Source organism: Mustela lutreola, chromosome 1 (assembly GCF_030435805.1).
Source record: "Mustela lutreola isolate mMusLut2 chromosome 1, mMusLut2.pri, whole genome shotgun sequence".
NCBI lineage: Eukaryota > Metazoa > Chordata > Mammalia > Carnivora > Mustelidae > Mustela > Mustela lutreola.
In genome coordinates, this window is record NC_081290.1 from 101,617,558 (window position 1) to 101,635,071 (window position 17,514).

General features: G+C 39.3%; 1 protein-coding gene and 1 long non-coding RNA gene across 2 annotated transcripts in view; one reads left to right on the forward strand and one right to left on the reverse strand.

Moving 5' to 3' along the window:
- PAPSS1 (3'-phosphoadenosine 5'-phosphosulfate synthase 1) overlaps positions 1-15,356 on the forward strand; it is a 101,018-nt gene extending 85,662 nt beyond the window's left edge. The window contains exons 11-12 of the mRNA XM_059171434.1: positions 1,129-1,358; positions 14,627-15,356. Of these exons, the coding sequence (XP_059027417.1) occupies positions 1,129-1,358; positions 14,627-14,765 (369 nt within the window). The 3' untranslated portion in view covers positions 14,766-15,356. The remainder of the gene's footprint in view (positions 1-1,128; positions 1,359-14,626) is intronic.
- LOC131829556 (uncharacterized) overlaps positions 1-17,514 on the reverse strand; it is a 48,456-nt gene that overhangs the window by 27,455 nt on the left and 3,487 nt on the right. The window lies entirely within an intron of this gene.

A 17,514-nucleotide genomic window follows, 5' to 3' on the forward strand; every position in this document is an offset into this window, starting at 1 on the left:
TGAGGATTGAAGGTTCTGCTTAGTGATTATAGTTAATAATACTATATTATGTACTTGAAATTTGCTGGGAGTAGATCTTAATTGTTCTCAGCTCACACATACACACAAAGGTAACTGTGAGGTGATAGATGTGTCAATTAACTTGATTGTGGTCAATATTTGACAATATATTTGACTACAACATCATGTATGCTTTAGATATATACCATTTTATTTGTCAGTTATTCTTAGTAAAGCTGGGAGGAAATAAAGAACATTACCATTAACCCAGAAGCCCCTTCCAGTTGCTTCCCTCAAAGGATAAACTGCTAGCCTGACTTCTAAGAGATTAGATTTGAACTATATATAAAGGACATATTGTGGTTGTGTACAAGCATATATATAGACACATGTACATTTACATATCTCTTAAGAGGCAAAAATATTTATAAATACATATGCATAAACATCTATACACATTTATGGTTTTAGATTTTAGTGGGAAGGACTTGCCAATTTTGTTCCTGGCTTTCCAAGATGACATATTTAAAGTTGTTGAGATTTCCTACTGATACTCATTATATAAATACTCCAGGTCCTTCTCAATGTATGATGGTGTTATGTCCTGATAAACCCATCATAAGTTGAAAATACTGTTAAGTCAAAATGCATACCTAACATACCACACATCACAGCTTAGCCTAGCCTACCTTAAATGTGCTCAGAACACTCATGTTAGCACAGTTGGGAAAAATCACCTAACACAGAGCCTGTTTTATAATGAAATGTTGAATACGTCATATAACTCATTGAATGCTATACTGAACATGAAAAACAGAATGGTCAGCATGGTTGTCCGTCTGTGGGTTGTTTACCTTTGTGATTGTGTGGCTGACTGGGAGCTGTGGCTCACTGCCCCTGCCCAGCATCATGAGAGAGGATTTTACTGCATATTGCTAGCCTGGGCAAACTCCAGAATTCGAAGTTAGAGGTATGGTTTCTCCTGAATGTGTATATTACTTTCGCACCATCATAAAGCTGGGGACTGTAAGTTTGCGGCCATCTGTATCCGTGTATTTATTATCCATTTACTACTTCTAAGTGCTGGCCTAAAAGCAGAGTTACCAAATATGAAAACTTGTATTCCAGGTCCAGTGGCATTGCAGAGCACGGATGGTTGCAGGAGCCAATTTTTACATTGTTGGACGGGACCCTGCCGGCATGCCTCATCCAGAAACAGGGAAGGACCTATATGAGCCAACCCACGGTGCCAAAGTGCTGACAATGGCCCCTGGCCTGATCACCTTGGAAATAGTTCCCTTTCGAGTCGCAGCTTACAACAAGAAAAAGAAGCGTATGGACTACTATGACTCTGAACAGTAAGTTTTATATTCACAGATCTAGGGAATGCCCTGTGTTCTAAGCTGCTCCCAGGGCACGTTGTCTCAGCTTTACAATAACTTGACTGATGGCAGACTTTGTTGTACGCATTTCAGAGAAAGCCCAAACCTAGGAAACTAACTTCTCAATATGCTAGCAGTTAGAAGCAGAGATAGAAATTGAATCTGGGGGCGCCTGGGTGGCTCAGTCATTGAGTGTCTGCCTTAGGCTCATGTCATGATCCCAGGACCCTGGGATCGAGCCCCGCATCAGGCTCCTTGCTTAACAGGGAGCCTGCTTCTCGCTCTCCCACTCCCCCTGCTTGTGTTCCCTCTCTTGCTCTCTCTCTGTCAAATAAATAAATAAAATCTTTTTTAAAGAAAACTTGAATCTAGTTTTTGTGATCCATGATTTCAGGAATTTTGTTTTGTAGTTCCTAAGGGCAGTATCGACATTTCTTTGTCAGCCATATCTACTGTATGGTGTAGAGCATGTAGAAGGAGTCGAGGGACTTAGTGATGATTAGTCTGGTAAGCCCAGAAAATCTATTCAGTGAGAGAGTATAATATTTGTACAATCCCTATGGGACAGGCACTGTCCTGATTGCTCTGTGGGTAATAAATTAATTATTCCCCACAATATCCTATGGTATTGTTATCCCTGCTTTATAGATCAGTAGTAAGCTGAGGAATACAAAGTTCTTATAACTTGCCTAAGGCCACAGAGTAGTAAATGGCACCTGGCAGTTGAACCCAAGCAGCGTGTCTCCCAAGCCTGTGCTCTTGACTGCTAAGAGTGCAACTTCTTTCTTCAAAAATCTTAGAGGAGGGGCAAAAACGAACAAACTTTTAGTACAGATTATTGGTAGTGTTGAACATGTATCTATGGCCCTTCTGTATTGATCTTTATAGACAGTATCAGTCTAAATTTAGAGTGGTGGTAGAAGGCCCTAGAATAGGAAGTCAGGGGTTCTAGTCCTGTCCTTGCTTGGTGACTTGAGAGTCCTGGGCCTCTCTGGCCTGGGTTCTTCTCTAAAGTGATGGCAATGGAGGAGCTGATTACATCTTAGCCTAAAGTCTGTACTTCTTTCCGTAATCTGTAGCACCTAATTATTTTTACACTTTAGCAGATACTTGTTTTGTTGATTAATGCTTATTTAGTACACATTACATCTCCTTATAGAGTATACATACTTTTTTAGCACAAATTACAATTCATGTTCAAGTAGAACGGTTTTTTTTTTTTTTTTTTTAATATTTATTTACTTGAGAGAGAGAAAGTGAGAGAGAGCATGAGCAAGGAGAAGGTCAGAGAGAGAAGCAGACTCCCCATGGAGCTGGGAGCCCGATGCGGGACTCGATCCCGGGACTCCGGGATCATGACCTGAGCTGAAGGCAGTCGTCCAACCAACTGAGCCACCCAGGCATCCCGAGAATGGTTATTTTTTATATATATATTCTTACATTTACTTCTACTGACAGGTGCAAACTAAAAGCTGACTGTGGTCTAAAGCCCTTTAATCTGAGAGCCCACATCCTTTCTCTATGATACTTCACAATTAATTCTGTATTCAGGACTAATGCTGACCGTGACCCCGTGTCCTCATTTGGCCCATTTTGTTGATGGGGATAAGAAAGGAAAAGAAGTCTTTCATAGATTAAAACATTTTCTTGTTTCTAAAAGCAATATAAAGTTTGGTGTCATTGAATTTCTTTGTGATAAATGATAAATTATCTGGGTAAAGAAATACTACCATTTACAGTGGCATTTAAGGGATTTATTGACTTCCCATTTAATGGTCTAAATAATTCTGGAGAAAAACAAATGCACAATGCTAGGTGATAGCAGGCTTTTCAGAGTGATGAACTATAGCTCAGATTAGGAGTCCACGAATAGGAGAGGCTTATATAACGGATACAGGCGACTCCTAAGTGTACCTGAGGTCTAGGTGGGGGCTTGAAGACAGAAGCTCTTATTCTCTGAAGATCTGAAGTGTGGCCCACATTCCAGCATACTTCTGAACCACACCAAGAGAAGAATTTGCAATAATGCAGACCATTTTTACTTTTTTAGAAGACCAGCATTCGCCAACACGTAGAAATAGTTCTGAATCGTGGCATGTTGTGTTTTGTTTTGTTCTAAGAACATATATGTCTGGGTATGTCATTTGTGTGTGCATATATATGTATGTGTGTGTACATACACTTAGTGCACACACATGGTGCAATTTCACTGTCTCAAAAACAGTGCAACTCTAAGAGGGGTGTACTGAGAGTTGCAAATGGTCCTTTTCTTCCAAAGGAATGCTTCGGAAGCTTTAGCAAGAGAATTTTAAGAAAAACAAAAGCAATTTTAGTAAAACCTTGAACTATATTTCCACCATAGGTGATTGAAACTGAAACTATAAATTAAATATTAAGGAGAGTGAAAAAAAATAAGTTTCTAAAACAGTCCTGCCCTTTTGTGGTTAAAATTATGTAGGGCCACCATCAGGGATTCTAATTTACTGATTCTGAGGAGAGGCCTACACACCAGCAGTTCTTTAGAAAGCTCTCCAGCCGAGAACACTTGATGGAGAGTAGCATTGCTTTCTACAAATTTGAAGATTTTTTTAAAAAAAATTAATTAATTGGGGAGAGAGAGAGAGAGAGCACAAGTAGGCAGAACGGCAGGTTGAGGGAGAGGGAGAAGCTGGCTCTCCGCTGAGCAGGGAGCCTGATGCGAGCTTGATCCCAGGACCCTGGGATCAGGACCTGAGCCCAAGGCACCTGCTTCACCACTGAGCCACCCAGGTGCCCCACTTTCTACGAATTTGTAACACATAGAGTGTCAGAGGTGGGCTGGGCTGGGAAACCTTTTACTTGTCATCCAGCATGTAGCTGATTAGTTTGTGTACAAGATGTTAACGTTCCTGAAAGTAATGATTAGTTACAGACTGAGGAGAGAGAAATAGAATCATCCTGCCAGTGGCTAAGTAGTTAATACTTAAGTGAGTTTCCATGCTGATGAGTTAAGGAAACAAAACTAACTAGAGCTGAGCTGTTCTTTTACCCTTCTCCTTGTTCTGCTGTCTCATTACTGAGGTTTCTTCGCGTGCATGGTCAGGTGACTCCGTCACCCAAGGGATCCAGAACCCATCTGTGTATAGTTGACTGATGGGGTGGGAAGCCCTTGATAACTTTCATGTTTTGTTAAATCTGTGTAGTATTGCTTTAAGTCTCTCTCTTAATCATTCAAAAGCTAAATAATTACATCAGTTCTCATAAGATTTTCCAGTGATGAATTCTATATTAGTTGCATGAGTGGCTCATTTTCTTGGAATTTTTTTGAGTTACCAAATCTTAATAAATTGTAACTTGGGAAGCCTTAAAACTGCCTTAGTTTCTAGTTTTTTATATTTGTGTTCAAATATAATTAAGTTGATGGGACTATGTTAGAAAGTGATTAAAATTTTATGGAAAGGCGATCGTCTTTGATGTAGTGAGAAAACACAGTTATTAATTATGCACATATGAGGTTGTCTTATGTTTGATTAATGGACGTTCCTCAATGCCAGCTTTTATGTAATTAATGATTTTGTAGGTTTTGATTTAATTAAATACTAGTGTAAGACAAGGCTTAGGGAGGAAAAAAAACAAACTATGAAGATTTCAAGCAAGATATTGATAGGAATTATGATAAAAATCATCTGTTTTTACTTAGGAAGTTAAGTAAGTTTATATTTGCTATAATAGTGATTCAAGGAAATTTAGTTTTAGGACTACAAGATTCAATCCCATTCTTTCAGACATTACAAACAAACTTTTACAGAGAATTCGGTTATTTGTAAAGTTTCCTTTATGCAATAGATCTCTGTATTTGGGTAGAAAAATGCAAAATTATGGTCCAGATTATTGCAGTAGCGACTCAATAAAAACTACTACATGAATGAGAGTGGCCTTATGGAAGTGGGTGAATGAAGGGACAAGTGGAGGAAAGTGTTTGTGATCTGGTTATTTTCACAGTACCAGTAGAGTATTTTCATAGTTTCAGTGCTGGAGTAGATCTTAATTCATATATTATTGCTGTCATTTAAAAAAATAATTGTAGGCGTCTCTCAAGGCTTTTTGATATAGCCTTCCCTTTTCTATACTTTCCACAGGAAAGCCCATCATCTGTAGTGGTTTCTATGTGATGACTCTTAAAGCTACACTTCAGTGTTTCCCAGTTGCTAATTAATTGTGTTAGCTTTCTAATGCTGCATAGCACATGACCACAAAGTTAGTGACTTCCTACAGTACTACTTATTGTCATATTCTTTAGGTCCGAAGTCTGGGTGGACTATATTGGGTTTTCTAGCCGGGCTGGGCTCTTATCTGAAAGTTCTGGAAAGAATCCACTTCCAAGATGACCCTTGTTGGCAGAATTCAGTTCCTTGCAGCTGTGGGGCTGAGATCCCCATCGTCTTACTGGCTATTGGCTAAGGATTGCTCTCTGCTCCTAGAAGCCATTCTGTGTTCTTTCCTGTGGATACCTCCATCCCAGCAATAGAACCTTCTTCATGGTAAATCCCTCTTATATTTCAGATGTGCCTGACTTTCCCTTCTGTTACCAGCTGAGAAAAGTCTTTGCTTTCAAAAGGTTCCAGTAATTAGGTTAGACTCACTCAGATAATTTCACAATTTTAGATCACTCGGTTAATGTAGCTCATTGCAAATGACCTGTAGTGGTAGTACATTCTTTCATAGACCCCTCCTTGGAAAGCATTCTAGAGAAGTGAGAAGCTTGTGTTTTCTAGAAGTAAAATAAAAGTAACTTTTTTCTCTCATGGTTAATATTAAAAATAATAGGTAGAATATCCTAAGGAAATGTGTGATATTTTCATTATAAAACCCAGTAGTACTCATGTTCTGGCTTTTTAATCAGTTGTAACGTCGGAAAGAAGAAGTGGGGACAAGGGAAGGGAGCCATGCATTGAAAGGTAGCCAACAATATAAGGGTCCCAATTAGAACTCTGCTGTGCTAGAAAAAACTATATGGGAGGAAGATTTATTATTTTTAACACCAGGGACACCAACGTTACCTTGAACCAAAGGCCGAAGATCTGCTCCTTCTCTCTACCCCAAAGCCCTGACCAGCTTTGACTGCTCTTATGAGATAAAGGGACATAACTGTAAGTGCTAGAGAATAAGTAGAAAGAGCAAATGGAACAATTCTCAGGAAAATACTTCCCTTAGTGCTTAGGAAAGCAGCCTGGTGGAAGGAAAATAGTCCTCGGTCATGTGTGCTTTCTCTTTCAAATTTTTGTTCCTGGAAGGTTGCTTCTTTCTGGGTGAGTGGGATACTCTGCCTATGATGCATTTTTGGGTGGTAACAAATGAATAGGATGCGTCCCCTCAGTGGTCAGCCAACTCAGAAAACAAAACAAACACATGTTTTAAAAAAATTTTTTTAAACATTTAAAAGGCAAAAAAACCCAATATTAACAATTTAAAAATAACACTCATGCCTTTGTACTTTGATTTTTTTTCTGTGCTTTGATTTTATTCTTTTTCTGTACATTCATTTAACATAGTTGAGTTTATAACACAGTTGAATTTTATATCCTGCTTTTAATTATTTACTTTTCATGCAATTCGAAGCTCTCTGCACACATTGCGGTGTCTTCTTGTTCATTCTGGTGCCAGACTGTGCCATGCGTTGTAGTGGCTGTGTGCACAGGGCAGGGCTGAGTGGGGGGGCCTGGAGGCCACGCGATGCTGCAGAGCAAGACTGGCCCACAGGCTTCCTCACAGCTCACATGTGTCCTTAGGTAGCTAGCCTATCTGCCTGTCATACCTGGTCCCACCTCTTGTGCCTGTTGTCCAGCACACACGGGCTACAGTGTTTCTACAGCAGGATTTTCAAATGCTGCATGGTTGAGGCCTGGCTGTGGTCTCCCCTCAGAGTGTAGGGTGGTGCCATGTCGTCCCTGAGCTCACTTACCTGCAAACAGCTCCAGGAGGAGCCACCAGTGTTATGTTTGGTATTGTGATTTTTTTTCCCCCAATCTGCTTTTCTTTTTCCTGTGACTTTGGGATCTTCTCACTTTTCTTGTGTTTTCTGCCCCTTTGGAGGTAGAACTGGGATTTCCTTATTATAGCAATATCAAATCAGTTTCTTTCTTAACAACACGCCATTTAGCAAGCTTTCTTAATCTTGGCATTATTGACATTTGGGGCCAGATAATTTGTTGGTTGAGTGAGGGGTCCAGTGCGTTCTAGGATGCTTACCCTGGGGAGGGCGACCTGAGGTTGCAGAATCACCTCTGTTGAGACTCAAAGATTTGTAAGAATATTGGCATATTTGGATACTTATGTTCTTTTAAATTATTTCATCATTAGTGACAAGTCCAAAATATGCTCCTTTTTTCCCCTTTTTGAAAAATCTCTCCAGACTTTCTACTTTCATATTTGGAGCTGATCTGCATGTTTTGAGAGTAATAGAAGTCCTGGCTTCTAAATAAATGGGGATAGTCACATGTGTCTCAAAAGTAGAAAACAAATCACAAGACAAAGAGATCCTGGTGACAAATATGAAGGAAATTACTTAATACAGTCAAAGCAATGTCCTTGTTACCTAGCAGTGTCCTGGGTTTACCTCGTTTTCTGGTTAACTCATCCATGCATAAGCTGTTTGGGTCATTGATTTTGAAAAACCCTTTGAAAAGATATTCTCTGTCTATACCCTGTAACCAAGTAGGCTGTATATTGGAAGGACCCAGGAACATTGGTGTTCTGTTCAGAAGAGGGGAGGGCATTGTGCTGAGAGGAAGTTTTCCTACTGCCAGAGTTCAGCCATGGACCTCACACCAGGCAGTTTGATGTGGATGATGGCCGTCTAAGGGTGTGTGAGTTTAGCTTTTTGAGTATTGGAATCTACTATTGAGTAATCAGAGACTTCTTTCAGAAGCAGTTGAGAATGGTGATGCTCTTATTCCCGGTTGAAAGCGCAGAAGCCCCATTTTGCCCACTAAGATATTTTTGGGTCCTTTTGAAACCTGTCCGTTGGCACTCAGTTAAAGGCTTCCGTTCATCTACACTGTGGTAGATTAGAGGGTTCATGTCCCTCTTTGGTGACGAAAATTCAGTTGACTTCAATACGGTTTTTAGGGCAGTCCTGGAAATTCGTTATTTGATTGAATGTCTAACAGGAGCTGTTCTCTAGCTTTTACTTACAAGATTGGGATGCTGGGAGGAAAACATGATGAATTAAGGATTTTGGTAAGTAGGTTCCAGATAACTACTTTTTTTGTGTATTTCAGTTGGTTTTTGGTTTGAAACTAAAAATTGTTAAATTTTTCATGTATTATGCTAGCTGGTGCTTTTTAGTTCCTGGAAAGAAAGCCGTAAGTAACTTTTTATCTGGTTTTGAAGAGATGACTCTTGACCTCATGCCTAAGAATTCTTAGTGTTTTGATCTACACAGTATTATATATGAGCTGCTTTCAAGTTGGACGAAAAGTTAATTAGAACCAAAATAGTTCTTAGATTCACTTATAAGTTACTACTATAATTTTTCTATCAGAGAAGAAATTGACCTTTGTTTCTCTGATTGCTTATTGTCCAGTTAGCATTTTTTAACGAGCTGATCTAATTGAATATGAACCTTCAAAAGATACACTTGATGGGCCATCTGCTGACCCCACTCTTGTCCATTTGAGCAGCTCGTGCTGGTGGCTCTGATGGCCGCAGATGTGGACTAAGAGACAGCAGATGCTTGTAAAGATTTAAGATCTTCAACAAGTGGCCAAGAGTCATTGTACTTTGGAGTTAGTCAAGATGCTGGCCACATGTAGTCAGTACATCCCACATGGGACAAGATGCTGGTGCATCCCACAGGGTCGCTTGTAGCTTGCTCGATGGCGTGCCTTTCCCCCTCCCTGCCACTTGAGCCCCTTTCTTGAAGAGCTGTGGATTATAAGAATCTGCGACCAAGTGGTTTTGAAAAGGAAAAAAAATCCATCATATTTGGTTTTCTTTTTTCAGGTGCCATGGGAGATTGGTTAACTTGTGTAATTAGATGGCTTATTAGAATTGCTTTGTAGTGAAAGCCTTGGGGTCATTTATTTAGTAGCCTTCTCTGCTTCTGGCAGATTGCTGATTACTCAGAGGTAAAGTGGAGAGCTAATTTTAGACTATTCCCCACACGTCTGAATTTTCACTTGTTTTAATTATTTCTGTAAGGTGATGCCTAATTAAAGATGAACTGTGAAAAATTCGATTATGGGTAATGTAACTCTTGTGCCAGGTCCTTGCACCTGACTTCGGATAAAAAGTAAAATCCTTCTGTGACAGTACAAGTATGAGGCGGAGGAAAATAAATGTGTTTTCTGTAGCCAGGGTGGAGTGGAACTGCCACCATGTGGGAACAGAAACTCCCATTTCATGTGATGAAGAAATGTTTGTGGCATGCAGGGCAGATGGAGTGTGAAATAGCGTCAGGAAAAGAGGTACCCAGGGACCTTGGTTTTAAAATGCAATTTCAGAAGGAATGCAAGCAAACTTCTGGATTCCAGACAGTTTGGCATCATGGGGAAGAGAAAGGGCTGTAATTGGTCTGGCTTTTTTCCTTTCATCAGATAGTCAGGACAGAGTCATCCCACAGCCATGCTCTCACATCTTTCTCTTTGCCTTCAAGAACCAGCACTTGGTGCATGGGACACAAGGTTTCCTTTGTTGAAATCAGACTTTAAAATTAATGTGGCCATAAAGCTCTAGGGTCCTAATTTTCCTCAGCAAAGATTATTTAGGGTGCCAATCAGTGAACCTCTGGAGCTAAATGAACTGACTTTTCATTGGGTTGGAGTGAGGATGTTTAGATACAGTCGGATAGCTCTCTGGATCGCTCTACCCTCTTGGCTTTCCCTCTGGCTCTCCCCTCAGCAGTAACCTGGCTGGCTTGGAGACAAAATCAGCAGTGTTAATGGATTCTATTATGAATATCCATTCCCAAATAGCTTCTTCTTACTCTTGAAGACAAGCTTCACATCTTTATTGAAAAGGTTGAGACCATCCTGCATTAACTTGGCCCGTCTTTTTCTAACCCCCTATCGTCGTTGTTTCTTATTTCCCCGATGCTCCTCCTTGTCCAAGCCCCCCTTCCTGTGTCCTTCATGCCAGACTTCCTTCTCCATCTTTCATTTCTCTCCTGGCTTTCATCCTCCTCCCTTTTCTCAATCTTGCCATTTATTTTTTTCTACCTATAGAGTTAGTGCTTGCTAAGACCTACCTTTTCCTTTAAAAAAATCTCCTCTTTTTTCCACTCTGTCTGTCTGCCAGTTTACTACTCTCTCTTTTCTTCACCATCTACTAAAATTCCTCAGTTAAGGAAAAAATTCTGATTTGTTAGTCCAGTGGGGTTTCTTTCCTCATGGTCATTTTTCTCAGCCTCTCTGTGGCCTTAACAACGTCAGAATTTCTCTTCTTCTGTGACCTCCCTATCGTCTTGGTTTTCCTTCTACTCCTTTGACAATGCTTTTCCTTTTACTAAGTCCCCTTTCTTTGGAGAGCTTGCCTGGTTTCTCCAACTCAGTTTTCATTTTAGTGTTGATAAATTTACAGATTGTTTCTAAGCCCAATCTTACTGAATGTTTTGAAATCTCCTCTCACCGTCTTGCTTCTTTTCTAGGCATATCTCACATACAGTCAATTTCTTTTTTTCCCTATAGGTTGTCATTTGTGTAAAAGAAAGATGTTGGCTTATTTCCTGTTTCAACTGTGGTAATCAGCCATCTGCATGGGCCCCTCTGTTCTAGAAGATCTGACTTGTCTTACACCTTGAACAGATAAGAGCAGTGAGAGATAGCCCCTAGATTGAAACTATTTGGATCCATCTTTTAAGGAATATCTGTTAACCTTTCACTTTTATTGATCATCACTGAGAATTTATAGACATTTAAAAGAAGTTTTACCTAAGCAGATGAGAGCTGCTGAAATGTTGAGCTGAATGCGTCTGTATATCTTCCTGTCTTTTTGGTAGTTGAGAGAATAGGAAGCAGGCAGGGGGACGAGGGGAAGATGTTGCACGCCTGAATTTTAGTAGTACTTTTCTGCTTAACAGTAAGAAGTGATTTTCCTGTGACTGATGAAATGAGTCACACCATTTTGTATTGCTATCCTCCATGTATAGTATTCCAGAATAAAATTTTTAGAAATGTTTCAAAGTGGGTTGGGGCATTCACTAAAGTGTGGGTATCTCCCTGGGGAGTGGGGCCAACAGCTAATCGAAGAGGAAGAACTTGATTCAGGAAAGAGTCATGTTGATCTTAGGAACTGACAGTTGAGGTCAAGCATAGGGCCAGACCGGGTGAAAGAGGTACACAGAGCCTGGTGGTCATACCACCAGTTGCAAGGTTTAGAAGCCGCATGAGCAATGGGGTCTTTAAGCACACAGACAAAATCAGAAAAGCAGAAAGAGAAACCAGAAACCGGTTCCTGGTTTGGATCATGAGGAAGTCACAAAACTTGGTCTTTCTTGGTCTGGAGCCCACTGTCTGAGGGCTCCTAAGTAGATTAAATGAACCAGGTTAGGAAGGTGGTATGTGGGTTCCCCTGCCTAAAGTGGAAGTAAGCAAGGTCAGAAGACATCTGAAGATGATTATGGAAGAGATCATTATGAAGGTCTTGTAGAAATCTCTAGTGTGAGTAATCTAGATTTAGATGAAAGGGAATGTACAAGTAGCTTGAATTCACCACAGCAATAAAAAACCCTGTATTCCCCCTTTATTGCCAGAAGATGAAGAGTAGTGACTCATTAAGACTATATGTGGTTCTACATTGAACTAGTAGAATTTGTCTGTACATATACCTTTTCATTCTTTTATATTTTACTAAATATTTACTGAGTTCCTGATAGGAAAGTTAATAAAGTACCCGATCACTGGTTCATAAATATTTCTGTGTCTCTAGCACCATTCAGATATACTTTTTTTTTTTTTTTGAGGATTTAATTTATTTATTTGACAGAGATTGCAATTAGGCAGAGAGGCAGGCAGAGAGAGAAGGGAGGAAGCAGGCTCCCCTCCAAGCAGAGAGCCCAGTGTGGGGCTTGATTCCAGGACCCTGGGATCATGACCTGAGCCAAAGGTAGAGGCTTTAACCCACTGAGCCACCCAGGTGCCCCCAGATATACTCTTAACTGTTAATGCTGCTGGGTAAGTATGAATTAATAGCCGTTATAACTACCTCGAGACCAGAATAGGAAGCGTAATACTGTAGCAGCATCTTATTTATCTGCTCCTCAGGGCAGTATGCCAAATAATTGAGGTTTCAAGTTAAGGTTAAATTTCTGAAAATTATTTAAACTCACTTTGGGTAGATATTTTTTAAAATAAACTTTTACTTATAAAATGATATTTGATATATTATTTGATTTTAATATTGATAATTGATAAAAATCATTGTAGAAAGGCACAGAAAACATGAGCAAAATTAAAAGCATTTGTAATAATACTGTATAGAAATAACCACTATTGATATTTGGATTATATTTCTTTATAGTCTTCTTTCCACACACTCTGTATTTTAACAAAATTGCATTTGTATTACACATACAGCTTTGTGTTCTGATTATTTTACTCAGTGCTGTACCATAATTTATTTAGAACCTTCAGCCTTCAGGTCATTTACAGTATTTTACCATCCCCAAACAATGTTCAACTAGCTACCTTTATGCATAACATTTGTGTGCTTTTGGTTATTTCCTTAGTGTAGATTCCTGGCAGTGTGATTATTAGTTAAAAACACGTACTTGACACTAGTCCTTTATCTGATATGTCATTTGCAAATATCTTCTCCCATTCTGTCAGTTGTCTTTTGATTTTGTTAACTGTTTGAGGAAGTGGTGATGCAACATGGAGGCTTAAGTGGGTAGGAGAAGAATAAATGAAACAAGATGGGATTGGGAGGGAGACAAACCATAAGTGACTCTTAATCTCACAAAACAAACTGAGGGTTGCTGGGGGGAGGGGGTTTGGGAGAAGGGGGTGGGATTATGGACATTGGGGAGGGTATGTGCTTTGGTGAGTGCTGTGAAGTGTGTAAACCTGGTGATTCACACACCTGTACCCCTGGGGATAAAAATATATGTTTATAAAAAAATAAAAAATTAATTAAAAAAAAAAAAAAAAACACGTACTTGGCCTCCCTCCAGAAGCAAGTGGCAGTTTATGATCTATGATCCCCAGTTTAACGCCACAAATAATGAAGTGGCAAGGGAGCATATAGCTCCTAACTGGGAGTAAACACAGCCTGTGATCTGGTGCCCTAAGTGACCTAGAGCTCTTGATGGGTCCTGGTCTGCTATGTAGGTTGGTTCTCCTTGTCTGAGGGAAGAGGGTGAAATTCCTAGTAGACTACGTAGTAGACTGTAGCCACAAGTGCTCAGTACTTAGGGGTTTAAGGGCCTTTGTGTGTTTTTGAATATAAGATGAAAAAACGAACATCATTTTTATGGTATCTTATCAGTGGGATAGTACCAGTTACTACTACTTAACTTGCTTTTGCTGTAAAACGATGACTGTTTTTCTCTTAATGCCCTGTTATGCATTTGACCTTTCAGATTCAGATGTCCTAAAAAGTTTTCAACCTGTGGAAGTTAAATTGGATTTAATACTTTCTTGTTTTTGTAAATTTCTACTTCTAAATTAGTTGGCATGGGCTGGGGAGGAGGAGTAAGGGAGATAGGTGGGTATGGCTGTAAAGGGGCAAACCGAGGGATGTTCATGGTTTTGGAACTGTTAATGCGTCTTGACTATGGTGGATACATGAACCTACATAGGTGATAAAATTGTATAGAACTAAATACACAGAGCCTGCGTAGAATTAGGGAAATCTGAAACAGGTTGGTAGGTTGCGTCCATACTGATAACCTGATTGTGATACTAGGCTATAGCTTTGCAAGATTCTGCCATTGGGGAAACTGGGTAAAGGGTACATGAGCTCTCACTGTATTATTTCTTACAATTGCATGTGAATATACAATGATCTTAGTAAAGATTTCAATTAAAATTTGTTTCCAAGTTCCAAAAATGGGTAATGTCTGATAGCATGGTGTTTTTTGTTCAATGGCAAATCTGAAATCAGATCAGTCATTCATTTTACAAGTACTATGTTTTTTCCAGACTTTTTTCCCATTAAACTTATCTACCATGCACAGAAGAACAAAAACTTTTTAAAGTTTCATTGTCACTAAGATTCTAAATATGGGAAATCATGTTCTTTTCTTTCTTTCTTTTTTTTTCTTTCAGCCATGAAGACTATGAATTTATTTCAGGCACACGGATGCGCAAACTTGCTCGAGAAGGCCAGAAGCCTCCAGAAGGTTTCATGGCTCCCAAAGCCTGGACTGTGCTGATGGAATACTACAAATCCTTGGAGAAAGCTTAAGCTGTTGACCTAGTCACTCCACCTTTGACACTTAACTGAGTAACAAGAGGGGACCACATAATTACTGTTGGCATTTCTTTGTGGTGGTGTCTGTCTGGATACACTTCCTAACAACAGACCACTTTCCTTAACTAGCATCAGTTTTGGTCTGCCTTATGAGTTTTGTTTTGAACTAGTGTAACACACTGCTGGTTTTAATGTATCTTTTCCACTTATTATAGTTAATATTCCTACAGTACAATTTTAAAATCTTGTCTTTTTATATTATATTTATGCTTCTGTCTTATGATTTTTTCAAGCTGTTATATTAGTTGTAACCACTAGTATACACATTGAATCTCATTTTTCATCCCTTGAAAAAAGAAAAAAATCACTAAACAATAAACTTGGCTAGACTTTGTTTTAGGAATTTTACAAAACATCTGTAGCAATTAGATTTTCTTTTTCTACATTGAAAATATAAACTGCTTTCTCCTTTCCGTCTAAAAAGCTATTAATCTCTCAGCTAGCTGTTATAATCTATTCTTATGATCTGTGTAAGCCCCGAATGAACTTTCATTATTCAATAACATTAAACTTTTTGGCTTCTTATTTATGTGATGTTTTTTGTTTTGTTTACATGAAACCTTTCCTACTTGAGAGACATTTCTGATGGAAGAGGGAAATTGCAGGCATCTTTCATTTCTGGAGTCTAATAATTAGTTCCTGCACTGTGTTTCATAGTGAATTTTTAAGTGGGAGAATAATGCATTCTCAGTCTATCCAAAAACTCCACCAGTTTCCCCAGATACCTCTCATATTCTTAAATACCTGAGGTGGTGGTACCAGTAATAGAGACCCGATAGAGGGAGTTAGGGGGAATGACACTTGGTCCATTTGGGGAGGAGGCAGTGTATCAAGTTTGCTTTTGTAGAATATCCTCAAGTTGACTATTCAAGTGGAGATGCTGAGTTAGAAGCTGGATATACAATTGTGGTTGGGATGCCAGCATATATATATATTTTTTTAAGTAGTTTTGAGTGCAGTGCAGAGCTTGAACTCATGATCTTCAGATCAAGACCTGGGCTAAGATCAACAGTTAGACATTTAACTGATTTGCCACGTAGGCACCTAGCCACCTTGGCATCCTGGGGATGCCAGCATTTTTGATTTGTAATCATACTCTCTATGAAATAATCATGATCTGTTCTTAAAATTTAGCATTAAAAAGAGATGGCATGGGTGCCTGGGTGTCTCAGTCATTAGGCAGCTACCTTCAGCTCAGGTCATGATCCCAGGGTCCTGGGATTGAGCCCTGTGTAGGGCTCCCTGCTCAGCAGGGAGCTTGTTTCTCCCTTTCCCTGTTGCTTCCCCTACTTGTGCTCTCTCTCTCACTGTCAAATAAATAAATAAAATCTAAAATAAATTAAAAAGACGGCAGAGTATACATGGAGATAGTATATTAAGGTGAATGAGAATAAAATGCCACTGGGCAGAGAAATAGAAGGAAAAATACAAAAAAAAAGTAAAAATGGATTACAGAAGGATTCAGTTAGTGAGACAGTTGATAAACAGAATGGAGACTATGAGTAGATGCTTTCTAGTGGCTAGGTTTATTCACTAGTGGATACTGAATAGAAATATTCACTAGTGGGTGATGTATATGCATAGATATGTTTACGGGAACAATTAGAGGTGACAGTTGATGGGTTTTTGGTGCCACATTATCTAGGTCTCTTTATTTAGGGAGAACTCCTTTATGTAAGTCTACAAAGGTTGAAGGGCCCCATAGATATCCCCTCTCCAACCACAAGCAGCTAAAGTATAACATAGCACCTTGGCTAATTTAGAAACTCTACCTAAAGTGTTGAATGTATAGGGAGAGTGATGCCTAGATAATAAACACCATACGAGTCACAGTTTCATGGTGGCAGTGGTAGAGCTGAAATTCTGGGGGCTGCTAGTGTCTAGGGGAAGGGGAATCCCTGGGGATGGGGTCTCCTGTGCAGAAGTAATATCCCATCTACAAAATAACCTTGGATGAGTCCTCCATACCGGCCTCCTTTCATTCCTGATCATTTCCTAAGCCTCATTCTTAGGCATTTTCCATCAAATTCTATAGGATACCCAATAGCCTTCCTATAAATTCCTTTGCTACCAAAATTATCTGGAATTTCTATTATTTGCCACCAAAACCCCTGATTATAATATAAACATGTGAGGAAAATGTGTATTTCATGTAAAAATCTTGATAGTTAAAATTCAGCAGCATATTTTAAGAGTTAAAATATAGAAGAAAACATTAAAAAATATATTTGGCACTTCGGAAACTTGTCCTTTCGAAACTACAAAAATGTACTCGTAAAATCAAGATGAAAACATGAAGAGAAGTTAACAGCATTAGGGTGAAATGTGGTCTAAAGAGGAACTTCTTGTCCTATCATGTAATTGTCCTTTCTGAATCTCGTCCCCACTGGGCCCCTGGCCTCCAGCCCACCAAAGAGGGACATGATGAAAATGTGATTCTAGGAGCCTGGGCCGTTGGGATTGGCCACACACTTGTGTGTTCCAGAGAGATGGGAAGAAAATAAAAGCACCCAGTGATGCTAGTCCACAGGTTGGTATGAGTGTCTTTACTCTACAACTCTGATACACACAGACATTTAATTTTTCCTCTTCCTGTTTCATAAAAAGTATAAACCAATTTTTAAAACATTCAACCCTTTTACCAAACTTCTCTTGCCAAGTGGTCTTGGAAATCTCAGTGCCA